The sequence below is a fragment of the Myxocyprinus asiaticus genome, chromosome 9 (assembly GCF_019703515.2).
Source record: "Myxocyprinus asiaticus isolate MX2 ecotype Aquarium Trade chromosome 9, UBuf_Myxa_2, whole genome shotgun sequence".
In the NCBI taxonomy this organism is placed as follows: domain Eukaryota; kingdom Metazoa; phylum Chordata; class Actinopteri; order Cypriniformes; family Catostomidae; genus Myxocyprinus; species Myxocyprinus asiaticus.
This window is the reverse complement of record NC_059352.1, coordinates 42,747,299-42,774,596: the sequence shown is the minus strand read 5'-3', so window position 1 is coordinate 42,774,596 and position 27,298 is coordinate 42,747,299. Positions and strand designations below refer to the sequence as shown.

Below are 27,298 nucleotides of genomic sequence, written 5' to 3'. Positions count from 1 at the left end.
AGCCCTCCTTTACTCCTCGCCTCACGTAACACAAGATCTTTATTCTTCGAAGATCTCCGAAATTTGGCCAGAATTGATCGGGGCCTGTCTCCCTCTGCGGATCTGCGAGCCGGGACTCTGTGAGCTCGCTTGATTTCCAGCTTATGGCCTGTTATGTCGAGCAGACTCAGGAAGAGCTCGTCTAGGAATTTTACCATATCTCGGCCTTCCTCATGCTCAGGAATTCCAACAATTCGGACTCTTGTTTCGTCTATTACGATTCTCCAAATCCTCCAGTTTTTCCCAAATGCATTCCAAATCCACCCTGGTCGGTAGCGGATTAGCAGCTAATTCGCTCTCCGATGACTCCAGAAAATCGATCTGTTTCTCAACGTCCGACAATCTTGTAACCAGCTCAGAGAATTTCGTCTCCATTGAAGTAATTGATCAATGTATTACAGCAAGATCCTCCAAGTCTGCAACAATTTGCAGATTTTTTTTACATATTGTCTTCCTAGAACAGTTAAGAATCAGGGTGTATCGAATCTCACCAGTTTATGACACAAATAGTAATAAAATTAGCAAAGTGCGCAGAGCTTGTCGTTCACACGTCTGCTCCTCGCATGGCGTCACGTGACCCCCCTGCCCTTCCTTTTCTTAAAAAAAAGCAAGAATCTGGGTTCCAGTGAGGCACTTACAATGGAAGTGAATGGGGCCAATCTATAAATGTTAAAATATTCACTATTTCAAAAGTATAGTCACAAGAAATTAACAATATGCATGTTAACATGATTTTAGTGTGATAAGCTTTCTAACCTTTTCTGTGTAAAGTTATAGCCAATTTTACAACTTCGTTGCCATGATGATGTCAGCAAACCCTAAAATGACTGTAAAAATGACAATTTAAACAAATTTGAGTTTTAACATAAGAATGAATGTAAATGCTTTCATAAAATTATAAGCTTCACATTTCTGCCTTTAAATCCTCCAAAAATTGGCCCCATTCACTTCCATTGTAAGTGCCTTACTGTAACTTCGATTTTGCTTTTTTTAAAGAAAAGGACAGACGAGTCTAAATAATTTTTTTGTGGTAATCAACATTATGCCACACATGCTGTCAATTGAGCTAAACTTGTATTGAACCCGGAATGTTCCTTTAAGGGTGTGTATAGGGTTTTATGTGTGTTTTTGTTTATTGCGTATTGCTTATGTGTATTCCTTGACTGCTGCTCACGCTGTTCAGTTTTGTGATCATGTGCACAATCTTGACCAACTGCACCTTCATGACCCTCAGCAATCCTCCGGACTGGGCCAAGAATGTGGAGTAAGTCCAATCTTAAAACATAGTCGTGTATACAATATATATATATATATATATATATATATATATATATATATATATAGTCTAATGTGGCATAAGTTAGTCATTAGGGGTCATTAAAGACCCAATGAAATCAAAATTGGTGTTTTGAAAAAACAGATATGTATTTAAAATTTAAATATGCAAAAATTAACCAAAAATATTGATGACTCATTTTGCTTAGGTGTATGCAATTTTTTATCTGATAAAATGCTCTCTGGGATTAGATTGACCCCTCCCCCAATTCTAAAAACCTGTTTTAGTTGAGCGTAACAGTGCCCGCCGATTTTTCTCAATAATCTTTTTCCATAGCGATGTCACAAAATACTTCATAAAAGAATTAACCAACCAGCCTCACAACATCACAAACTTTGGTTTGAAGCCAAAAAGTATTTGAAAATCAGACAAAAAGGCAAAGGTACAAGACTGCGTACTTAATGTCTTTCATGAGGGAATGAACTACAATCCCATGAAGCATTCCGGACAAGGTAATTAAGGTAACACTTTATTTGGATGGTCCCAAGTAGATATTTAACTGACTATAAGTGACTTATCAACTGGCTTGCTATAGCTAGTAAACAGTGTTTCAACAATGTTTCAACAAACATTCAGTAGACTTTCAGTAGCCTGTATATAGATTTTTATTAATGACCTTTTAATGAACTGATGTTCTCAACAATAATGTAAGTAGGTCATTAATAGAGATCAATATACAGGTTACAGGCATTGGTAAGTCTACTGAATGTTTGTTGAAACACTGTTTACTAGCTATAGCAAGTCAGTCGATAAGCTATTATTTTGCTGCCGTTATACAGGCTATTGATAGTCTACTGAATGTTTGTTGAAACACTGTTTACTAGCTATAGCAAGCCAGTTGATAAGTCACTTATAGTCAGTTAAATATTTACTTGGGACCATCCAAATAAAGTGTTACAAAATTTAATTAAAACATTATGGAAAAATTATGGAAGAAGTAGTTCTTCAACAGGAATTTCACTATTAAACGCAGTTTTTAAAAACTGCATTTGAAATAATGTGGACTGATGGCTTCAACAGAAGCGTGCCATCGATGAAAAACCACAGAACTTATGGAAGATCTGTCTTTAAAGGTGAAGTATATAATTTCTGCACTAGTGGCACCAAAAGGAATTACAAAAATAAAGCATGTTTTCATACAACCTTTGCCAACACCCCTTAGACTCATCAAGCCCTTTCCCACTCTCTGACTCCCTATGAACAAATAGGCCATACAAAATAAAAGTTGATAAACGTTTAATGTGGTAATAAACAAGACCACTATAACCTACAGTATACACACTGGACAGAAAGCATGACAGAGGAATCAGGTCGTCCGATAACATAGCCAGATTGAATGGGCTGGGTGTTCGGGGGATCCAGCACATGAGGTAGGATGGTTCTTCTGGTAACTAGTAAGTGTACAAGAATCTTACGAAGTTATCTGGAACTCGACAGTAATGAGGAACTTGTGTGGCAATACCTGTCAAGAAGCAACTCGGCAAGTTTGGCGTCTCCATCGAACCCCAGAATTCCATCAAAGTCCTCCATCTTGTAAATGCGACACCAGTGTTCACTCTGGTCTTTTAGCAAGTCTTCGAATTTTGGCTTTAACATCTGTAGGCGAAGCTAAATTTATTTTCTTCTGAACACGTGTGCCATGGATGTTCATTTTCTCCCAGCTGAACAGTTTACTACAAGTAGCCATGCCCCAAACTCACGCTAAAGGCTGAGCTAGAAAGGGATGTGTGGGGCTGAGTGGGTCCTCAAAATATAAACATCAATGTTTTGATAGTGCCTGGGAGGCTCAGTGTTTATACTTTTGGGGAGGTAAACCCACGAAGGGCTTATTTGCAGTTGTCAGTGAACAATAAACTGGGATGGCAGAGCGTATTTTGACATCAAAAAAGTTACATACTTCTTTACATAAGATTTAAAGGTGAACGTAGAAAAACAATTCACCTGTTGAGAAAGTTAATAGGATGTTTACTCATGAATACAGTCTGTTATGCTCTATTGGAAATTCTTCAACACAGGAACGAGAATTGCGTTCGTCAAATCATTTCATGGGGTCTTTAATGATTGATTCCATACAATTTCATTGTTCTCTTTCATTTTTGAGCCGTATTGGTGAGGTGTTGTTTGCGTGTCCAGGTACACGTTCACAGGGATCTACACCTTCGAATCCCTGATTAAGATCCTGGCTCGGGGCTTCTGCGTGGGGAAGTTCACTTTCCTGCGAGACCCCTGGAACTGGCTGGATTTCAGTGTCATTCTGATGGCGTGAGTATCTCTGAGGACAGACGCCCCTCTGTCTATTATTAAATAATACAAGCATATGAGAAATGATCCAATTGTTACTGAGAGTTTACTTAGATAGTTTTGGACACATTGAAGCTGGTGAGTCTGTATTGGTGCGATTGAGTGAGTATGTTTGTCGGTGTGCACGTGTGTATGCCAGTGTTTGTGTGTGCAATGTGGTAACTCTTTATTTGATTCTACAGGTATGTAACTGAGTTTGTAAACGTAGGCAATGTGTCAGCTCTCCGCACTTTCAGAGTGCTCAGAGCTTTGAAAACTATCTCAGTCATCCCAGGTAAGGGATGTGTGTGCGTGCGTGTGTTTGTATAGACGTGCGCATGCGTGTGCGAGCGTGTGTATGCACAAACACAGGTGTCAGTCAGGTGTGTGTCTCTGTGTGATGTTTCCCTCAGCTGCCCTGTCCTGTCCTAATGTGCGTGCGTGTGTGTTTGTGCGTGGGCGTGCGTGTGTGTGCGTTACCCCTCCCCCCTTCCCCTCCCCCTCCCTACAGATATGTAACAGAATTTGTGGATCTGGGCAATGTCTCAGCACTGAGAACCTTCAGGGTTTTACGAGCGCTCAAAACTATATCAGTGATTCCAGGTGAGGGCTGGCTCACAGGCTGCCTCTCTCGCTCCATCCAAGCTCTCTTGTTCACTCCATCTCTTCTTCCGCTGGCCTCTCTCTCTCATTCTGTCACTCCCAGCGGTCAGAGAAAGCAGGAATCCGCTCGGGTGTAAAAACGGGATTCCAGGCTTTTAAAAACACATTCTGTAGTTCTCTTTATATACCCCCTTCTGCTGGGCTCTGCTCTGTTATTTCCCAAAGACCCTCATGCCTTGGTAAAGCTTTCCCATCATGCCTTGGGAAATAGACAACTGGGCTTTTTTGATTTGTGTTGTTATTTTTGCATGAGACATTGCTGAAGCCTATAGCCTGAGATAGAGAATTTGAGACCCTCGACTCTTCTCTTCTCCTCTGTTTGCTGTTTGAGTTCTATGTGCATGCGCACCGTCTACTGTGTCTTTTATGTACCGTGCTGTGTGTGTGTGTGTGAAGCACAGCAGGATCTGCTGTGACAAACACAAACACACACACACACACACACACACACACTCACACTTGCACTCACTGTCCTACACTGCATGCTTTAATGTTGTTAATACGCAATATCACAAACATTCATTCAACACGCACACTAATAATACAAATCATTGTAATCTGCAAAAATATTTTTGAAACATTTTATTAAGGAAGAAATAACAGCATATACATTAGGAAAAAATTAGGATGAGACTTTGAATATATAATATAATATATAAAATATAATTTATATCAATTTATATACTGTAATAGATTGCTTCCTGGAAAAATGTCATTTTCAAAATAGTATCCTTGCCATTACATACAGTGGCACCAAAGTATCTGGACACTTTTGGAGACCTTTTCACTCTTGGTGTCATTAAAGTGACAATATATCTATTGTTTTATTATTTAAACCCAACAAACTTCTTTTTGCTAAATGTTTTGCTTGAAAAGTTTTTGTGCTATATTTCTTTACAATAAATGCCACTTGATATGATATTTTGTAATATAATGCAAAGACATTCAAACATTTTTAAGTGTGGCTTAAGTGTCTAAATACATCTTAGGATCACTGAATGTAGCAGTATGTAGATGTAGTTTCAGGGGCCGTTCACACCGAACATGCTTTTGTGCTGTTTTTCAATTGTATTTTAATGTAAACATGTGCTAGACAGACGTCTTTGTCTCTTGCAGGAGTGCTACGTTTTTAGACGCTGTGTCAATTTAAAAGAACTTAAACTTTTTTAAATGCATCTCGAGACACCTGCATTGTTGTGCTGCTTTTTGTAGCGCAAAAATGTATTCAGTCTTAACGGCCCCTCACACTGTTTGAGTTAGCGTGTGTATTGGGAGCGTTTGTGACCGCCAATGCGTGTCCCTCAGGGCTGAAGACCATCGTCGGCGCTCTGATCCAGTCCGTGAAGAAGCTGTCAGATGTAATGATCCTGACGGTCTTCTGTCTAAGCGTGTTTGCTCTGATCGGGCTGCAGCTCTTCATGGGAATCCTTCGGCAGAAGTGTTTAAAGATACCAGAGGCCAACGTCACTGAAAACCTGACCACCTCATTCAACTTCAGCATCGGCTTAGAGCTGCACAACTCCACTTTTAACTGGACAGAGTACATTAGTGATGATAGTAAGTTAAGACTGTATGTGTCTGTGTGCATCTCGCTCTGTGTGTGTGACTGTGTGTTTCTGAGATGCTCAGTGACACTACACATCCTTGCGGGTGTAAGGAGTGCTCCACTGGCCCAAGAAAAATGTGTCATCCAGTGCTTTAAGCACTCTTATTGCTCTGTTTATGTGTGTGTGAAGGGTGAACTTCTTCGCAGTTAGTATGGTTCAAAGACTAGCTTTAATTTAGACAAATACATTTCCTTTAAGCTACAGGATTGAGGGCTAGAAACATATACTGTATGTGTGCATTTTTATTATGTTCCTTGACATTTATCTTGTGCCTTTTCCCTTTTTAGGAAATTATTATTACCTCCCAGGCCGTAGAGATGCTTTGCTGTGTGGAAATTCTAGTGATGCAGGGTGAGTATTTTCTTTCAGATTTTACATCCTAGTCAAAACGTCAAACCAAAATTCTGGCATTTGTCGTTTTATTTTTCAGTTGTACTTATAGTTAAGAATATAGTTTAAATGTTTAGAATTTAAAAATTTTCATGTGTGTCAGTTGGACTATTGCAGAACTATTTGCTTGGCAATCTAACATTTGGCTCTTTTTAATTGTTTAGTGTTTATAAGAATGGCCTCCATTGGCATTGCGTGATAAATTGCTTAATCTTATTCTCTGAATATTCAATTACAATCTCGTCAATATGGCTGGATATACAGTCAATGTCCAGAGGGCTTCTCATGTATAAAAGCGGGTCGTAATCCTGACTATGGCTACACAAGCTTTGACACGTTCAGCTGGGCCTTCCTCTCACTCTTCAGACTCATGACACAAGACTTCTGGGAAAACCTCTACCAGCAGGTAAAGCCCTCATCTCACCTTAGTGTCCACATTCCATTATCTCCCTGTAAGCATTAGGACATACCCCAGCATCCTTCTGTAAAATGTAGGCCACACCCCATTTTTGTCCTGTAGGCATTAGACCACAACATTCTTCTGTAAAGAATAGATAATGCCCCTTTATCCTCTGCAAGACATTAGACCGCACCCAAAATCCTTCTCTAAAGTCTATGCGATGCCCGTTCCCTATCTGTCACTCACTCGACGTTAGTGTCGATGTAGTGACACTAGGGGTCACTCTTGGGAGCCCGAGACACCTCTGGTCTTTGATAAAAGGCCAATGAAAATTGGCGAGTGGTATTTGCATGCCACTCCCCCGAACATACGGGTATAAAAAGGAGCTGGTATGCAACCACTCATTCAGATTTTCTCTTCGGAGCTAAACGGTCATGCTCACTGAGCTGAATACTACTGTTCATTCACCTCTGCTGGATCTGACAGAGCATTTCAGCGGCTTCTCCCTCCTCTGCACTGGTGCACTGCAGAGAATGCCCCTGGGCGCTTCGGCAGAAAAACTAGAGAGTATATTTTCTGAAAGAGCATTTTTCCCCTCTAAAAGAGTATATATTTCTCTAAAAGAGCGCACACACGGAACGTCTTTTTAAAGACGCGTCTTTTTAAAGATGCTTTTCCAGTTGTCTGTTATTCCTGGTTGTGCTTGTTATCTCTCGCCTTCTAACGGTCACGATCACTGTCTTTCGTGTCTGGGCACTGCTCATGCGGAGACAGCGTTCGTGGATGGTCATGTTCTCATTGCGAGAATATGTCCATGGCAACGTTGCGGTCGCGGCTCGCCTTCGTAAGAAAGCGAGCCACCCCAGAGGCTCCCGCCTCGGTCCTTTTACCCACGGGTTTGAGGCCAGCGCGGCTAGCACTGGGGGCGATTTGGGGACCCCAATGGGACCGCCTCCGCCGGGTATCCCCCTGCAGACCTCCCATTCCCCAGCACGCTCGTCTGCCCCGATCGGGCTTCCGGGTGAGTCCGCCGGCTTGTCTCACGGCGAGTTCGACCTCTTATTTGGAGCCCGCGAAAGTGATGAGCTCTCGAGCGCAGCATCGGAGAGCGGGCTCGTCCAGTCGGAAGCCTCAGCTGGGCTTAAGGCACTCTCCTTGAAGACTGCCCTCCTGACTGCGCTCACTTCCATCAAGAGGGTAGGTGACCTGCAAGCGTTCTCTGTCAGCGAAACGTGCCTGGAGTTCAGTCCGGGCTATTCTCACGTGATCCTGAGACCCCGACCGGGCTATGTGCCCAAGGTTCCCAGGTGGTGAACCTGCAAGCGCTGCCCCAGGAGGAGGCAGACCCAGCCCTGTCGTTGCTGTGTCCAGTGTGCACTTTACGCATCTATTTGGATTGCACACAGAACTTTAGAGTCTCTGAGCAGCTCTTTGTCTGCTTTGGTGCACAGCGGAAAGGAAGCGCTGTCTCCAAGCAGAGGATCGCCCACTGGCTCATTGACGCCATAACTATGGCATATCTCGCCCAAAACATGCCGCCCCAGGTAGGGCTACGAGCCCTTTCTACCCATGGTGTAGCGGCTTCTTGGGGCCTGGCCAGAGGTGCCTCTCTAACAGACATTTGCAGAGCAGCGGGCTGGGCAACACCCAACACCTTTGCAAGGTTCTACAACCTCCGGGTGGAACCGGTTTCATCCCAGGTAGTGGCACGCAACACAAGCGGATAAGCCCAGGATAGCCGGCCGGGTGTATCGCTTGCACATAGCGCCTCCCACCTCCTTTTGAGCTGAAGACATGCACTGTTAATTCCCAGTAGTGTTCACAAAAGTTGTTCCCTGGTTGACTTCCTCCGAGCCCTGTGGCAGTCGAGTTTTCGGAGAGACTCGCTGCCGGCCCAGTACACGCGCTAACTAAGAGCCCGGTTCTGGGGTAGGTGCTCCGCATGTGGTGGTTCCCTGTAAGGCTAACCCCATGCGATCTATATCTTCTGCTAATTCATTTCCCTGCTGGCAAACTGTGTCTTCCTTGGGCAGAGCCCCTCTGCCCCAGTCTCCATGTTGTAGTAACTCCTCCCCCATTGGGCAGGATCTACCTTGAAGGCTCTCCACATGGTTGGAAAGACCATGTGATGTATTCTTCCACTTAAATATCCCCCCCTCTCTTGGGGCGAGGTGTGGTCTCCGCGGTGTCCTCCCCTTGGGAGGGACACCCCCCGACTAGACCTGGCGGCCCAGTCGGATAATCCCCTTTCTTTTTTAGGGAGTGGAAAAAGAGAAGGGGAAAGAGGCCACGACTGGGTTAAGCCTGTCTCTATCTCTGGGTAGTCGACTTGTCCCCAAAAAGGGCCGTTCGACACTCATAACTGTGTTGGGGGAGGTTACGTGTCGACCTGGTGTGCTGGCTATGAGGCACACAGCAAGTCTGCCCACCACACACTGCCAGTTCACGTAACACAGTTCAGCCTTGTGGCGTTTTGTATAGGGACCCCTAGTGTCACTACATCGAAACAAACGTCGAGTGAGTGACAGATAGGGAACGTCATGGTTACTGGTGTAACCTCCGTTCCCTGATGGAGGGAACGAGAAGTTGGTCCCTCCTGCCACAACGCTGAACTACCCACTGAAATGGCCGGACCTTATATCGGCTCCTCAGCATAAAACCTGAATGTGTGGTTGCATACCAGCTCCTTTTTATACCCGTATGTTCGGGGGAGTGGCATGCAAATACCACTCGCCAATTTTCATTGGCCTTTTATCAAAGACCAGAGGTGTCTCGGGCTCCCAAGAGTGACCCCTAGTGTCACTACATCGACACCAACGTCTCGTTCTCTCCATCAGGGAACGGAGGTTACACCAGTAACCATGACATTTTTCCTCTTCTAGATGAAACACCACACCAAAAATCCTTCTATAAAGTTAATGCCACACCTCTTGTCCTCCTCTAGACAATAGACCTCACAGCAACATCCTTCTGTTAAGTCTAGGCCATGCCTTGGCATCCTTCTGTAGAAACTAAGCCACGACTCTTTATATTCCAGTAGTCATTGGACCACACCACAGTATTGTTCTGTAAAGACTAGGCCACACCCCTTTGTCGTCCTCGAAACAATAGACCTTACCCAACATCATTCTGTAAAGTGTCTAGGCAACGGCCTTTACTTTAGTTATTAGACCATACTCCAACATCCTTCCATAAAGTCTAGGCCACACCTCTTTATCCTCATCTAGACATTAGACTACACCCAAAATCCCTCTGTAAAGTCAGGGCCACACCCCTTTTTCATCCTCTAGGCCAGTGGTTCCCATCCCTATTCTTGGAGGCCCCCCAACACTACACATTTTGTATATCTCCCTAATCAAACACACCTGATTTAACTCATCAGCTCGTTAGTGGAAACTCCAACACCTGAATTGGGAGTCTCAGAAAAGGGAGATATACAAAATGTGCAGTGTTGGGGGGCCTCCAGGAACAGGGTTGGGAACCACTGCTCTAGGCATTAGACCTCACCCAACATATTTCTGCAAAGCCAAGGCCACACCCCTTTGTCCTCCTCTAGGCATTAGACCACACCCAAAGTCCCTCTGTAATGTCAAGGCTACACTCTTTTGTCCTACTCTAAACATAAGACCATGCCCAGAATCCTTCTGTAAAGTCAATGCCACACCCCTTTGTGATCCTCTAGGCATTAGACCACACCTAGAATCCTTCAGTAAAGTCAAGGCCACACCCCTTTGTCCTCCTCTAGGCATTAGACCACACCCAAAATCCCTCTGTAAAGTCAACGCCACACTCCTTTGTCCTACTCTAAACATAAGACCATGCCCAGAATCCTTCTGTAAAGTCAATGCCACACCCCTTTGTGATCCTCTAGGCATTAGACCACGCCTAGAATCCTTCAGTAAAGTCAAGGCCACACCCATTTGTGATCTTCTAGGCATTAGACCACCTCCAAAATCCCTCTATAAAGTCGAGGGCACACCCCTTTTTCCTCCTTTAGGTATAAGTCATCACCCCAACATCCTTCTGATAAGCCTCAGTATTCTTTTGTAGGTATAAGGCCATACCCCAGCATTATTAAAGTCTTTTATCCTCCTCATAAGACCACACCAACATCCCTCCAACATCAACTATAAGTAACATTTTACTTTCTTTTCCATTCTCTCTCTTACAAAAAGCATGTTTTTCCCATAATGTATGTGTACGTGTAAAATTGCTTGTCTCCCTCTCTCTCTCTCTCTCTCTCTCGCAGACCCTACGTGCAGCAGGAAAGCCCTATATGATCTTCTTTGTGCTGGTGATCTTCCTGGGCTCTTTCTATCTGGTGAATCTTATCCTGGCTGTGGTGGCCATGGCATATGATGAACAGAACCAGGCCACCATAGAAGAAGCCCAACAGAAAGAGGAAGAGTTTCAAGCCATGCTGGAACAGCTAAAGAGGCAACAGGAAGAGGCACAGGTAGCAGACACACACTTACACAGCATGCATATTACAGTATAATACTCAAATGAGGACATGTACAGTATAAAAACATGCATAAACAGAAAACATGCATTTACACACCGACAGTTTTACAGTTTTTCTTGTTGATTTGCAGTTATTATTTCCAAGTTTGTTTGTTTTTCTCATTATTTTTGTTTTGATCATTATTTTATATGTGTTTCCTGATCTTTGATCTCTTCCTCTGCCTTTGTCATCTCCGAAGTTTCATGGCACCACACTGCTGTGGCTAACACTGCCTTGTCGCCATGAAAACCAACAGATAATGAGAGAGAGTGAGGGAATGTCCTTTCTCCTAATAAAAATGAAAAGAGAAACTAAAGGAAGATAGAGAATGAAAGAAAGAGGCAGAGAGAGAGAGAGAGAGAGAGAGAGTGAGAGTGAGAGAGAGAGCATAGAAAGAGAGAGAGAAAGAGGTAGACTAACTCCAAAATGGTGACTATGTGATGGAAGTTCTATATAGTGGCAGATGCACTCTTATTATTATTCATTTTTTATTTTTTTTTCTCCCCTTTTCTCCCCAATTTTGGAATGCCCAATTCCCAATGCGCTCTTAGTCCTCGTGGTGGCGTAGTGACTTGCCTCAATCTGGGTGGCAGAGGATGAATCTCAGTTGCCTCCGTGTCTGAGACCGTCAATCCGCGCATCTTATCATGTGGCTTGTTGAGCATGTTAAGTGGAGTCCCACACTATTCTCCGCGGCATCCATGCACAATTCACCACGCGCCCCATCGAGAGCGAGAACCACACATTATAGCGACCATGAGAAGGTTACCCCATGTGACTCTACCCTCCCTAGCAACCGGACCAATTTGGTTGCTTAGGAGACCTGCTGGAGTCACTCAGCACGCCCTGGATTTGAACTCGTGACTCCAGGGGTGGGAGTCAGCGTCAATAATGGCAGAGCTACCCAGGCCCTAGCAGTTGCACTCTTAACAAAAATAGAGACAGACAGACAGACAGACAGACAGTTAGATAGATAGATAGATAGATAGATAGATGCGACTTATACCTGTTATTTTGTCTTTTCACATAAAGTCATCTTCCCTCCTTACTGTTTTTCCATCTTTACTTTCGGTATGTGAGCTTGAACTAAGTCTACCCCTGGTTGCCCCTGACAACGGTGCCCATGCTGTAATTGGTTGGCAGGTTGCCATGGCAGCAGCAACAGAGAGTGGGGAGTACAGCGGGAGGGGGGGCTTGTCAGAGGAGAGCTCCTCCGGCGGGTCCAGACTTAGCTCCAAGAGCGCTAAAGAGCGAAGGAACCGGCGGAAGAAGCGAAAACAAAGGGAGGAAGAAGAGAAAGCTGATCAGGAGAAGTTCCATAAGTCAGCGTCAGAGGACAGTATCAGACGGCCTGGATTTCGATTCTCCATAGATGCCAACCGACTCTCGTATGAGAAGAAGTGCTCCACTCCAAATCAGGTGATTTCCTTCTTTGTGTGGCATTGGCACTATGAGAAATGTAGTAGTATACATTTGCATAGCTCCTCAAATGCAGAGGTGGGTAGAATAGCCAAAAACTGTACTCAATTAAAAGTACAATTACTTAAAAAAAATTCTCAAGCAGAAGTAAAAGTACAAACATAAATAATTACTTGAGTAAGAGTAAGAATGTATCCAATTAAAAGCGTACTAAAGTAGTGAGTAACTCTTTACTTTCACAATGACATAATAGACGTTATCTACCCTATATTCCATTACATAATACACATTTTAATATGTATTACAGAATTATTAAATTAAATAAATTAATTTAATTATTAATAAATTAAATTCTGTCATCATTCACCATCATGTTGTTCCAAACCCATATGACTCTTTTTTCCATGCAACACTAAGTAGATATCAGACAGAATGTTTGCCTGAGTCACTATTTACTTTCAGTGAATGTGTCTTTTTTCTCCATATTTTGAAAGTGAATGGTGACTGAGACTGTCAATCTCTAACATTCTGTCTAACATCTTTTGTGTTCACAGAATACAGAATGTCACACGGGTTTGGAACAACATGAGGGTAGGGAAATGATGACATAATATTAAATTATGGCTGAGCTATCACTTTAAAGGGATAGTTCACCTAAAAATGAAAATTCTCTCATCATTTACTCACCCTCATGCCATCGCAGATGTGTATGACTTCCTTTCTTCTGCAGAACACAATTTATGATTTTTAGAAGAATATGTAAGCTCTGTAGGTAAGTACAATGCAAGTGAATGGGTGGCAAAATTTTGATGCTCCACAAAGTACATAAAGGCAGCATAAAAGTAACCCAAAAAGACTCCAATAGTTAAATCCATATCTTCAGAAGTGATATGATAGGTGTGGGTGAGAAACAAATCAATATTTGTCATTTTTTGCTAGACATTCTTCTCCCTGCCCAGCAGGGGTTGATATGCCAAGAAGAATGTGAATCACCAAAAACAAAAGAACATATTCTCAAATCACATCACTTCTGAAGATATGGATTTAATCACTGGAGTCTTATGGATTACTTTTATGCTGACTTATTTGATTTTTTTTAGCTTTAAAATGTTGGCACCCATTCACTTGAATTTTATGGACCTACAGAGCTGAAATATTCCTCAACATTTGTGTTCAGCAGATGAAAGAAAGTCATACACATCTGGGATGGTGTGAAACGTGAAAATGTCCCATAGGAACATTATATATAATGCTGAAATATAAACCAAAGCAAGATCATGTTTTATTAATACCTACTTTAGCTATTTCATAGCTTTTAAAGTCACTGTGGATTCTTATTTCAGTGTAGTTACAGCTTTCAGTGTCGAAAGAATTTAGATCATTAGTTCTGTACAGCAGTACCGCCGCTCTCTAAACACAAAATACGCAGCCTGGGCAGGGCACCAACCCCGGTCGCGGAACACTTGCTGTGTCTGAAACCGAACCCTATCCACTATATAGTGCACTATTTCGGGTGTCTGCCATTTTGTAGGAGTGTCTGAATTCTGAGTGAGCCACTCGTTCCCTACTTTTGTTTACTCATTCTTACTCACAATGCACTCAAATTTTGAGTGTACATTCGATGTACACTCGACGACAGTTAATTTCCCATGATCCACCATGGGGAAGATGTACGAGCTGGGAGTTTACTGCTTCCTTCACTCCTGCAATGTTTTATTTTATGCTGAATGTGTTAAATTACTTCTTGACAAATCATTACTTGATTAAAATAACATAATAACATACAGAGAGGCAAAACATACAGATAATGTTTAAAATGTACTCTTTATTTATATTTATACAGAATTAAGTGCCATTAAGCTGAAGAATTATTTATTTAGTAAATATTATTTTAACTCAGGAAGACTGCACACAGTGGAAATTATAATTCTGTGGATGGTTTAAATAATCGGTTATAACATGTAGGTTATGATAACTTTGGTGCTGTTTATGGTCGGATGAAATGCTACCCAGCTTGTATTGGAGTTTAAAGATACTAAAGTATAACAAATAAATGCAATAATGTACATTTGATCAAATGTGTTTACTCTTTATATTAAAATATATATTAAAAATGACATACAGAATGAAGATTTATTGTGTTAATATATTATTTAATAAGAATAACAAGTAAGGCCGAAATATTTTAAAAGCTCATATGTGACGTTGTTCTGTGACAGCCCCAGAGCTCCGACACTCGATGTATACGTCAGCATCCGAATTCACTCACTAATTTCGGTCACTCACTGCTGAGATATAGTATGCTCACTGCCATTCACTATATAGGAAATAGTGAATGAGTGAATGAATGAATGATTTTGGACATAGCCACTCTCTTCGCCATACGATCCCCTCGCACCTGCACATTTCTCACGTGCACGCCCCGTGTACCTCACTGTGCATGCGCAGAAATGCTGTCTGTTCACGCTCCAGTTGTCAATCACGCGAACGACAGAGCAAAAGGCATTTACACTTAACGTGGATGTTTACATGGATTTATACAGTTAATCAGCCCGAAATAGCTGCAATAGCTTCGCAGAGTAAATGCGTAAATACTGCTCATGACATGCAGGACGCGGGACAAAGCGCACTAATACATTGCTGCAGATTTAAAAATGTACACTTAAAAACTGATGTCATAAGAGCCCAGTTACAGAATTACCCTGAAAATGACCATCACATTCACACAGAAAAGCCAGCGGTAGCATTAGAGCAACAACTTACCTCAGAGTTTTGCCATAAATTGGAGCTTCAATTTTAATCTTGAAATATCAGCATGTCTTGGTGTTAAATGAAGGCACTGCTTGACGAAACTATTCTTTTTTCACTGTGCGGAGCGAAGAAAGTGTTTCACTTTGAAGAACGTGATGCTGCAGGCTGTACTTGACTTGAACTCAGTGATGTAATGGCAGGAACGCTGCCCATTGTAATGAAGTAAAAGTACAAAAATCTTATTAGAAATTTACTTGAGTGAGAGTAAAAAGTACCCACTTTTAAACCTACTCTAAAAGTATATTGTCCCCCAAAAAGTTACTCAAGTAAATGTAACGGAGTAAATGTAGCACGTTACTACCCTCCTCTGCTCAAATATAATATCGAAAAAAATAATAATAATAATTCGTATGCTGTAATTGAGTTTAGGTTGGTGGAGTGCTTATAACTTGAAAAATGTGGCAAACGGCACTTTAACCTTCTGGAGTCTGAGGCGCTTTTTTGGATCCAGGAGATGTTTTGATATGCCCTGACATTTGTGCTTATTTCAGCTACTTACACTATATTAATGGCAAAAGTCTCATTACACTGTATTCAATACAAATTGTGCTATAATAATATGTGAGCAGCATGTATGTTCACAATTGTATTTTTGAAAAAAATCACATTTAAACTTGGTTAGAACATTTTTTTAGGACACTGATATAGGGCCATAAAGCATATACTAAACATTTTTTCACAAGATGTTTGAATGCTGGATTTTGTAGGCCAGAGTCATTGTTACAGTATGTTGTGAAAACCATCCATACATTCACATAAAACACTACATTGATTTAACTTTTATATGACACCTTTTGTTTTAGAAAGGCTGTATGCTGTCCCATTGGACGCCATGCGAGGTTCGGATGTGTGAACAGCGAGCTCTGTGCACTTTGCTAGTTTTAATACTTTTTGTGTCATAAACTGGTGAGATTCGATACACCCTGATCCATAATTGTTCTAAGAAGACAATATGTCAAAGAATTCAAAATCCTCAGGCTCTGGAGACATTAAAAGACACTTCAAGCTGATGCCCCTCCTGAGGCCTCGAGCCAGGGAGTCAATTTGGCTGGAGAAGTGAAGGAAATTCGGTGAGAATTGTTGAACGTGTCGGCAATGTTGACGAAGGTCGTTGCTGACTTGGAGGATCTTGCTGCAATACATCAAACGATCATGACCATGGAGATGAAATTCACTGAGGTGGTTACAAGAGTGGGGGATGTCGAGAAACAGATCGATTATCTGGAGTCATCGGAGAGGGAATTAGCTGCTAATCCGCTAGCAACCAAAGTGCATTTGGAGCACGTCTGGGAGAAGTTGGAAGATTTGGAGAATCATAACCGGTGGAATAATGTCCGAATTGTTGGAATTCCTGAGGACAAAGAAGGTCGGGATATGGTGAAATTCCTGGACGGGCTCTTTCCTAGTCTGCTCGACATAACAGGCCATAAGCTGGAAATTGAGCGAGCTAACAGGGTTCCGGCTCGGTGATCCACTGAGGGAGACAGGCCCTGATCAATTCTGGTCAAATTTCTGAAATCATCCAATAAAGATCATGTGTCATGTGTTAAGGAGTAAAGGAAGGCTTTCTTGGAAGAACCACAGCATTTTCTTGTTCCCAGACTTTGCAAATTCGACAAGAGAGAAACGTGATTGATTCATGGAATGCAAGGAACTCTTACATCAATGGAAGGTCGCATTTGGGCCACTGGAAGGCACCCGGCTGGTAAGCCGTTACTTGGCAATACGCTGTCAGTGCCAAAGCTTCGGATTTAGACCAATTGACTCTGTATCCTGAGGACTTTTGAAAAGGAATTAATAATTCTGTGGAGGCAAGGCATAGATCTAGTAGGGTCGGAGACAAATAACAAAATATAATCTGCATAAAGCAAAAGTTTATGAGCCATACCTCCCGCCACCACCACTGGAAAATCATCTTCCCTTCTTATCGTGGCTGCTAATGGTTCCAGGGCAAGACAGAACAATAATGGGGAAAGAGGGCAACCCTGCTGGGTGCCCCAATCCAGAGTAAAATAATCTGAAATTAATCCATTTGTTTGTACCGCTGCTACCGGGTGTCTATAAAGTAACTTAATCCATCCAATATAAGTATTCCTGAATCCGTATATTTCCAAAATCCCATTCTACCATATCAAACGCCTTTTCGGTGTCAAGTGAGATGGCCGGAGTCTGATCATTCACCACTGACCACATGATATTGATGAAACACCTAATAATATCAAAAGAGCTACGACCCCGAATAAACCCCACCTGATCTATATGTATAAGAAGTGTCATAACTTTACTTAATCCGTTAGCCAGAATCTTTGATAATATTTTAATGTCTAGCTGGATCAGGGAAATTGGATGATAACTCTTACACTTGCTTGGATCTTTGTCTTTTTTAAGAATCAGACTGATCCGGGCTTGTGTCATGGTTGGCAGAAGCGTTCCATTGTTTATTGACTCCTTATAAAGTTATAACAAAAGTGGAGCCAGCACTGTAGCACAAGATCTAAAAAACTTGCCAGCAAAGCCATCTGGCCCCCGGAGTCTTGCCTGTAGGCAAGGCCTTAATTACCTCGCTAAGCTCCTCCAAGTTTATCTCAGAATCAAGAGAGTTTATTTGCTCTGTCATCAGTTTAAGGAGTTCTAATGGTTCCACAAAATTTCTAATATTTTCATCAGTAGACAAGGATGTGGAACTATAGAAATCAAGATAGAATTCTTTAAAAGCATTATTAATATCACTGGCTGAGGTAAATATTTTACCACCAGCAGATTTCACTGAGGGCATTTTAGAAAAAGACTCTCTCTCCTTTATATATCTAGCCAAAAGCTTCCATGCTTCCATGCCCCTAACTCAAAGTATAACTGTCTTGCCCTGAATAGCCAAAACTCCACAAAATAGTATTATATCTGTATTTCGATCGGGTCAATTCTCTGAGGCCAACAGATGACATTCGGCGCTTAAGCTCTGCTTCGACACTTTTAATATTTCCTTCCAACTCCACAAGTTCTCGTGCTTTGGATTTTTTGATGAATGAGGTATACTGTATGATCTGATCCTTAAGAACTGCCTTAAGTGCCTCCCAAGCCACGCCCACAGAAGATACTGAGGACCAGTTGGTGGTCTTCATATAAACATTGATTTCAGCCTTTAATATTTGTTGGAAATCAGGATTTTGAAAAAGTGATACATTAAAGTGCCAACTATATGATTTATTTTTCTCTGTATGTGGCAACACCTCTAAACTCATCTGGGCGTGATCTGAGACTAAGATGTTTCCAATTGAGCAGTCAACAACAGATGAAATGAGGGACTTAGATATAAAAAAAATGTATTCTAGAATAAATCTTATGGACTGATGAAAAAAAATTTTAGTCCCTACCAGATGGGTTCAAAAGTCTCCAAATATCTGTAAGACCAAGATTTTTACACATCCTGTGTCAGTGTTGCTCTAGGGGGCTTACACACTTTTGCTTCACTAAGATCAAGGACTGTGTCCATTGAAAGAAAGTCTCCTCCCAATATTATATCATGAGGGGTGCCAGCGGCTTGCAACATCCCTTCAAGATCTATAAAAAAGCCCTGATCATCAGAGTTAGGTGCGTAAATATTAGCCAAAATCAACATTTGCCCCTGAATTTCTGCTAAAACAATAATGACACTTCCTAATTTATTTTTAATCTGTTTGAGACATTTTAACTGTAGATGTTTATTTATCAATATGACTCCCCTGCTCTTACTTGAGCCAGCACTAAAGAAAACATGTCCACCCCATATCTTCCCAAATTTGTCAGCTTCCTGCAGGGAAAGATACATTTCTTGAAGAAACACTATTTCATATTTCTTATGCTTATGAAAAGAAATAACCTTCCTATAACCTTTTTATCTGACACACATGATCTCCAACCCATTCACATTCTATGTGGAGAGAGATAATCCACTCATATTAACATTTGACATTTTTATATATTAGAAAAAACAGATTGTGTGTCAAAAACAATATTATAAAGACCACATTCCTCATTAGTGCAACAATCAAACCTCGAACCTCCCCACGAACAAAACAAACAGAAAAAAGAAAAACATGTGCATTAACCCCACACATGACAGCATCAACCGGCATCCATCCCTCTAAACTCAAACAGTCCATGTACGCCTATGAGAGTCCACGCGACAACTTTGCCATCAGAATGCTCAAGTCTGGTGCTTCTGTACAAATTTTGTGAGGCACAATTACATAACAGAAAATACTTGGTAAAACAAACTCCAGCCAATAGGCAGAATAAACACTAAGAATGTGTAGATTCATTCACAGAATTGTCTCGAAGGTATGTTCCTCCACAAAACAAACTCCAGCCGCTAGCGGAACCAGCACAAAAAAAAAAAAAAAAAAAAAAACACTTTTAGTTTCTTCAGGCAGTCAAACGAGTGTTCAGTGAGCCGGCTGTTCCTGAGTGCAGCAGATGACTTAATCCTTCCAATGTCCTGCAAAAAATATTCCACAAAACAAACTCCAGCCGTTAGGCGGAATCAACACAAAAAGTAACAAAACAGGCGTCCCAGTTCTTCGGACAGTCAAGTGTATATTTAACAAGTCAAGTTCACTTGGAGGCCACATAAGAATGACACCATGACTTCCTCAGTCCATCAACTTTATAAAAGACATCACTTGTTGTGGGCATGTAGATATTTTGTGGCCATCCTTAGTATCCATTCTCAATCTGGCCAGGAACTTCAGTGTAAAAGTGATCTTCCGTCAATGCAAAAGTTTCTTGAAGGAGTGTTATTCCACAAAACAAACTCCAGCCGCTAGGCGGAACCAACACAAACAGAAACAAAAAATGGCGCCCAGCTTCTTCGGACAGCCAAATGTATGTACAGCAAGACAGCCTGCTTGGGGGCCACATGAGAAACACCAAATGGTTTACTCACCCCATTGCTTTCATGAAGGACAGTGCTTGCTTGGGACATGCAAATACTTTGCGGCCATCCCTAGTATCTTTTCTCAGTTTGGCTGGAAACATCAGTGCAAAAGCGATCTTCCATTGATGTAAGAGTTTCTTGCATTCCTTGAATCGATCACATTTTTCTCTTGTCGAATTCGCAAAGTCCGGGAACAAGAAAATGTTCTGATTCTTCCAAGAAAGTTTGCTTTGCTCCTCGCCTCACGTAACACAAGATCTTTATCGGATGATCTCAGAAATTTGGCCAGAATTGATCGGGGCCTGTCTCCCTCAGCCGATCTCCGAGCCGGGACACTGTGAGCTCGCTCGATTTCCAGCTTGTAGCCTGTTATGTTGAGCAGACTTGGGAATACCTCGTCTAGGAATTTCACCATATCTTGGCCTTCTTCATGCTCAGGAATTCCAACAATTTGGACATTATTTCGCCAGCTACGATTCTCAAGGTCTTCCAGTTTTTCCAAAATGCGTTCCACATCTATCTTGGTCGTTAGCGGATTAACAGCTAATTCCCTCTCCGATGACTCCAGATAATCGATCCGTCTCTCCACCTCCGACAATCTTGTAACCGACTCAGAGAATTTAGTTTCCATCACCGTAATCGATCGACGTATTACAGCGAGATATTCTAAATCAGCAACAACTTTTGTCAGCATCACAGACATGCTCGCCAGTTGAAACTGGATTTCTCCTGCCACACCGTCCAAACTGAGTCCCTGGTCTGCGGGCCTGTCACAGTTTTCAGCTTGAGCATGTAAGTGTCTTTTATTATCTCCAGAGCCCAAGGATTTTGAATTCTTTGCCATGTTGACTTCAAAGAACAGATATGTAGCAGGGTGTATCGAATCTCACTGGATTATAACATAAAAATAATTAAAAACTAGCAAAGTGCGCAGAGATCGCCGTTTACACGTCCGCTCCTTGCATGGCGTCATGTGACTCCCCAGTTATTTCTCTTCTTAAACGTAAGAAATATGATATAGTGTTTCTTCAAGAAACGCATCTTTCCCCGCAGGAAGCTGAAAAATTTGGGAAGATATGGAGTGGACATGTTTTCTTTAGTCCTGGCTCAAGTAAGAGCAGGGGAGTCATTACACTGATAACTAAGCATCTACAATTCAAATGTCTCAACAGATTAAAGATAAATTAGGAAGAGTCATTATTGTTTTAGCAGAAATTTAGGGGCAAAGTTTGATTTTGACTCAAATTTACACACCTAACGCTGATAATCAGAGCTTTTTTATAAATCTTGAAGGGATGTTGCAAGCCGCTGGCACCCCTCAAGATATAATACTGGGAAGAGATGCTTCACAGGATGTGTAAAAATCTTGGTCTTATAGATATTTGGAGACTTTTGAACCCATCCGTTAGGGACTATACGTTATTTTCATCAGTCCATAAGATTTATTCTAGAATAGATTTTTTTTTTTATATCTTAGTCCCTCATTTCATCTGTTGTTGATTGCTCAAATGGAAACATCTTAGTCTTAGGTCACACCCTGGTGAGTTTAGAGGTGTTGCCACATACGGAGAAAAAGAAATCATATAGTTTGCTCTTTAATGTATCCCTTTTGCAAAATCCTGAATTCCAACAAATGTTAAAGGCTGAAATCAATGTTTATATGGAGACCAACTGGTCCTCAGTATCCTCTGTGGGTGTGGCTTGGGAGGCACAAAAGATCAGAAAGGACAAAGATCTAAGCGAGTGTAAGAGTTACCGTCCAATTTCCCTGATCCAGCTAGATGTAAAAATATTGTCAAATATTTTAGCTAACCGATTAAGTAAAGTTATGACATCTCTTATCACTCTCCGTCTCTGTAGCGGATGTAACCCGATCCTTCCGACGGGTGAATATCCGCAAAGCCGCGGGCTCAGACGGCATTCCGGGCCGTGTCATCAGAGCGTGCGCGAACCAGCTGGCTGGTGTTTTTATGGACATTTTCAACCTTTCCCTCTCTTTGTCTGTAGTCCCCACATGCTTTAAAACATCCACCATTGTGCCTGTACCAAAACAATCAAAAATAACTTGTGTAAATGACTGGCGTCCTGTTGCTCTGACCCCCATCATCAGCAAATGTTTTGAGAGACTAATCAGAGATTACATCTGCTCTGTATTGCCACTCAATCTTGACCCGCTGCAGTTTGCTTACCGCAACAACCGCTCCACTGATGATGCCATTGCATCTACAATACACACTGCTCTCTCCCACCTGGAAAAAAAGAACACTTATGAGAGAATGCTGTTTGTAGACTACAGCTCAGCATTCAACACCATAGTGCCCTCAATGCTAGATGAGAAACTCCGGGCTCTGGGCTTAAACAGCTCGCTGTGCAGCTGGATCCTGGATTTCCTGTCAAGCAGACGCCAGGTGGTTAGAATAGGCAGCAACATCTCCTCATCACTAACCCTCAACACTGGAGCCCTGCAGGGCTGTGTTCTCAGCCCACTACTGTATTCCTTGTACACACATGACTGTGTGGCAACACATAGCTCCAATGCCATCATTAAGTTTGCTGATGACACGACGGTGGTAGGTCTGATCACTGACAATGATGAAACAGCCTACAGAGAGGAGGTGCACACTCTGACACACTGGTGTCAGGAGCACAACCTCTCCCTCAACGTCAGTAAGACAAAGGAGCTTGTGGTGGACTTCAGAAGAAAAGACAGAGAACACAGTCCCATCACCATCAATGGAGCACCAGTGGAGAGAGTCAGCAGCTTCAAGTTCCTGGGTGTCCACATCACTGAGGAACTCACATGGTTCGTCCACATTGAAGTCGTTGTGAAGAAGGCTCATCAGCGCCTCTTCTTCCTGAGACGGCTGAGGAAGTTTGGAATGAACCGCCACATCCTCACATAGTTCTACACCTGCACTGTGGAGAGCATCCTGACTGGCTGTATCTCCGCCTGGTATGGCAATAGCACCGCCCACAACTGCAAAGCACTGCAAAGGGTGGTGCAAACTGCCAGACACATCATCAGAGGTGAGCTTCCCTCCCTCCAGGAAATATATACAAGGTGGTGTGTGAAAAAAGCTCGGAGGATCATCAGAGACTCCAGCCACCCGAGCCATGGGCTGTTCTCACTGCTACCATCAGGTAGGCGGTATCGCAGCATCAGGACCCGCACCAGCCGACTCCATGATAGCTTCTTCCCCCAAGCAATCAGACTTCTGAACTCTTGATCTCCCACGATCAAAATACATCAGCACTGCACTTTATTACCCTTACTCTTATATCTCACACCGGACTGTCATAAATTATATTATTATTATTATATTATGTTCTCTCTTAACAACTGACAGCCTGAATGTCAATACAGTACAATACTGTACATTCTATTTATTTATTTTTTTTAATATATTTTTAATTTTAAATTTTTTATTGAATAATGTGCATCTATATAGTAAAAAAAAAAAAAAAAAAAATGCGTATTGTATACTGTACAGTGTATGTTATTATTTGTATATTGTTGAGTGTAATTATGTGTATAACAGATGTTTAAATTGTGTTGTGTTAATTTGATGTTATTGTAAATTGGTATATGTCTCATCACTGTCACGACTGCTATGTTGATCGGAACTGCACCCAAGAATTTCACACACCATTGCACTTGTGTATATGGCTGTGTGACAATAAAGTGATTTGATTTGATTTGATATAGATCAGGTGGGGTTTATTCGGGGATGCAGCTCTTCTATAACATTAGGCGTTTCATCAATATTATGTGGTCAGTGGCGAATGATCAGACTCCGGTCGCTGCCATCTCACTTGACGCCGAAAAGATAGAATGGGATTATCTTTTTAAGATTTTGGAAAAATAAAGGGGTCCGGGAATACTTTTATTGGATGGATTAAGTTACTTTGTAGACACCCGGTAGTGGTGGTACAAACAAATGGATTAGTTTCAGATTATTTTACTCTGGATAGGGGCACTCGGCAGGGTTACCCTCTTTCCCCATTATTGTTCTGTCTTGCCCTGGAACCATTTGCAGCTGCGATAAGAAAAGAAGATGATTTTCCAGGGGTGGCAGAGGGAGGTATGGCGCATAAGCTTTTGCTTTACGCAGATTATATTTTATTATTTGTCTCCGACCCCACTAGATCTATGCCTTGTCTACACAGAATTATTAATTCCTTTTCTAAGTTCTCAGGATAAAGAGACAATTGGTCTAAATCTGAAGCTTTGGCTCTGACAGCATACTGCCCAGTAAAGGCTTTTCAGCGGGGCGCCTTGCAGTGGGCCAAACAGGGCATTAAGTATTTGGGCATTTTATTCCCAGCAAATTTGTGTGATTTAGTTAGAGTTAATTTTGACCCCTTAATAAAAAAAAAAATTCAAGCGATTTGGGCAGGTGGGTTTCGTTACATTTAACTATGATTGGGAAGGTTAATGTTATTAAAATGAATTTTATTCCAAAATTCAACTACCTGCTACAATCTCTCCCTGTAGATGTCCCCCTATCTAATTTCAAGTAATTTGATAGCATAGCGAAGTCCTTCATATGGAATAGTAAGCATCCCAGATTACATTTCAATAAGTTACATAGGCCGATTGACAAAGGTGGGCTAGGCCTACCCAAGATTTTGTTTTATTATTATGCATTCGGTCTCAGACATTTGGCTCATTGGTCGCTTCCACCAGAGAGAGCCCCTCCCTGGTTTTGTATTGAACTGGAATTTCTGGCCCCAATTTTGCCATTGCAAATCCTTTCTATTAAAATAACCGGAGATGTTAAGTTACACCCCTTTATCTCGCATTTGCACGTAGTATGGACAAAAGTGTCCAGAATGTTTAATTCGGACATTTATTTTAATGTTGCCTTGAGCATATGGCTGAACCCAAAATTATATATTAATAAGTCCCCTTTCTGCTGGTCAGAGTGGACTGTGAGGGAGGTTAATACGTTCGGTGACCTATATGAGAGGGGAGTGTTGAGATCCTTTGAAAATATGGTTCAACATTTTAGGATTCCCAGATCTCAGTTCTTTATGTATTTACAGCCGCGCTACCTGCTCTGTACTATTTTTTGGAGTAGCATACACCCCCCTAAAGTGGCAGATACTCTGGAAGTGGTGATTACTGCTTTTGGAAAAGGTCATGAGGCATCAGTGTATTACTCCCTGTTAATTCAGAGTCTGGGGGATGGAGCTTCAACGTCTCTTTAGAGAATATGGGAGAAAGATTTCAACTTGGTATTGGAGGAGGGAGTGTGGGCTAGTATTCTAAAAAATTTCAAGTCTACATCTAGAGATGCAAGGTTGCATAGCCCTTGTATAGGCTTGGTCTTAAAGACACACCCACCTGCTGGCGATGCCAATCAGAAGACGGGGACACAACCCATGTTTTTTGAATATGTGTTACGGTCCAAGAATTTTTGTAGAGGGTTCAGAGCTTTATGTGTGACATACTGGACACTCAATTTTCATTTTGCCCTAGACTCTGTATCTTAGGCAATGGGACAGTCATTAATATTGGAGATAGTCATTTAATATTTGGGGGGAGGGGTTTAATGTATATAATTTATTCCGTATTTTATGTTGTGTTTGTTTGTCTTATGAATGGAATCAATAAAAATGGTTAATAACAGAAAGGCTGTATGCGAGGGAGTGTCAATGGTCATGAATATTGACGTACTCCACACCTAGGGTGATAATGGCTCACCCCCTAATGGGGCTATCAAAGTGGAATCCCACTGTGAGGAAACAAAAAGAAAGAATATTTTTTTGGTAGTTTATTTACAACATAGTGCACAATACAATAAAAATATAAATAATGAGGGTCAAATGTACATTTTTGAGCACATAGATTGTTAAAATCTTTTCTTTTTCTATTTTAAATGAGTCAAACACCTTTGTGCCATTCCTTGAAACAGTTCCTGTTTAACTGAAGACACAAGTGAATGTCACATGCCTAGCATTTCCAAGGTGTGAAACTCTGCGCTCTGAAAATGGATATGTCCTGAACAGCGCTAATGAGATGAGACAGAAAAACAGTACATCTCGTTAGTTTCATACGCATTACATAATCTGAGAATATTTGTTTTGGATTTGAATAGGCTCATTTAAAAGTAGACATTTCAAGGTTTCTATAGACATATTTATCATGTCTGTGTGAAAATTATATGCTGAGTTTCAGTTCATTTTTGTGATGTGCCCCAGATAAAGTTTACGGAGATGGAGGCAGCAGAAAGTGCATCCTGTTTGAAATCTTTGAGTAATTGCAATATGCATCATCATTGGTTTGTTTCTGTTGTGTGAGATGTCAGCACATTTTAAATACATTTTTTATTAAAAAACTGCTGACTCTCAGCTTGGTCTCTTTAGCATCTGTGAAACTTTTCTGTTTTTGTAACTTTTTTATGACATGTGAAGTAGTGTGGGGTTGCTTTGTATGTCATATTCATGCAATGTGTTGTGCTTACTATGGTGTAATGCTTGCCATATCAGAGATTTTTTAATTCTGTTTTCTGAATGGTTGTTGAGCTTTTCCTTAAGCAAATTTTTAGTTTCCCCTTTGTTAAATAGTTACATGAATATAAAGTTGATCATGGTAACAGCTGTGCACGGCTGTAATTCCACTAAGTTCGGTATGTCCCTTTGTTGACTGGCAGCTCTGTGGCTGTGTTGTAGTGGATAGCACACTGAACTTTAGAATGGAAAGTCGTGGGATCAAATCTGTCCTGAGGTGATGTGATCTGTGCTTGCTCTGAGATCTTTGGGTTGTGTTTAGTGTTGTGCAGTGGTTGCCATGCTGGTGATTGACCCTGAAATGGTTGCTTGCAGCTATATTTTTCCCCCTGGATTTGATTTTCAGGGGTATGTTTTTACCTTTATGAGGACATATTTTTCAGATACAGAGATCTGATAGCTACAGGTCACTATGGTGTCTGCA

General features: G+C 41.6%; 1 protein-coding gene across 3 annotated transcripts in view; it reads left to right on the top strand.

Annotated features, from left to right (window-relative positions):
* The window catches only part of LOC127446466 (sodium channel protein type 2 subunit alpha-like), a 98,069-nt gene that overhangs the window by 13,597 nt on the left and 57,174 nt on the right, over nucleotides 1-27,298 (top strand). For 2 of the 3 annotated variants that reach the window (XM_051707401.1, XM_051707404.1), the window contains exons 4-11: nucleotides 1,214-1,303; nucleotides 3,509-3,637; nucleotides 4,167-4,258; nucleotides 5,624-5,875; nucleotides 6,213-6,276; nucleotides 6,580-6,721; nucleotides 10,965-11,171; nucleotides 12,363-12,638. In XM_051707401.1, coding sequence (XP_051563361.1) covers nucleotides 1,214-1,303; nucleotides 3,509-3,637; nucleotides 4,167-4,258; nucleotides 5,624-5,875; nucleotides 6,213-6,276; nucleotides 6,580-6,721; nucleotides 10,965-11,171; nucleotides 12,363-12,638 — 1,252 coding nt within the window. Of the gene's footprint in view, nucleotides 1-1,213; nucleotides 1,304-3,508; nucleotides 3,638-3,858; nucleotides 3,951-4,166; nucleotides 4,259-5,623; nucleotides 5,876-6,212; nucleotides 6,277-6,579; nucleotides 6,722-10,964; nucleotides 11,172-12,362; nucleotides 12,639-27,298 lie in introns of all 3 variants that reach the window. The other variant, XM_051707402.1, reaches the window with a different exon arrangement.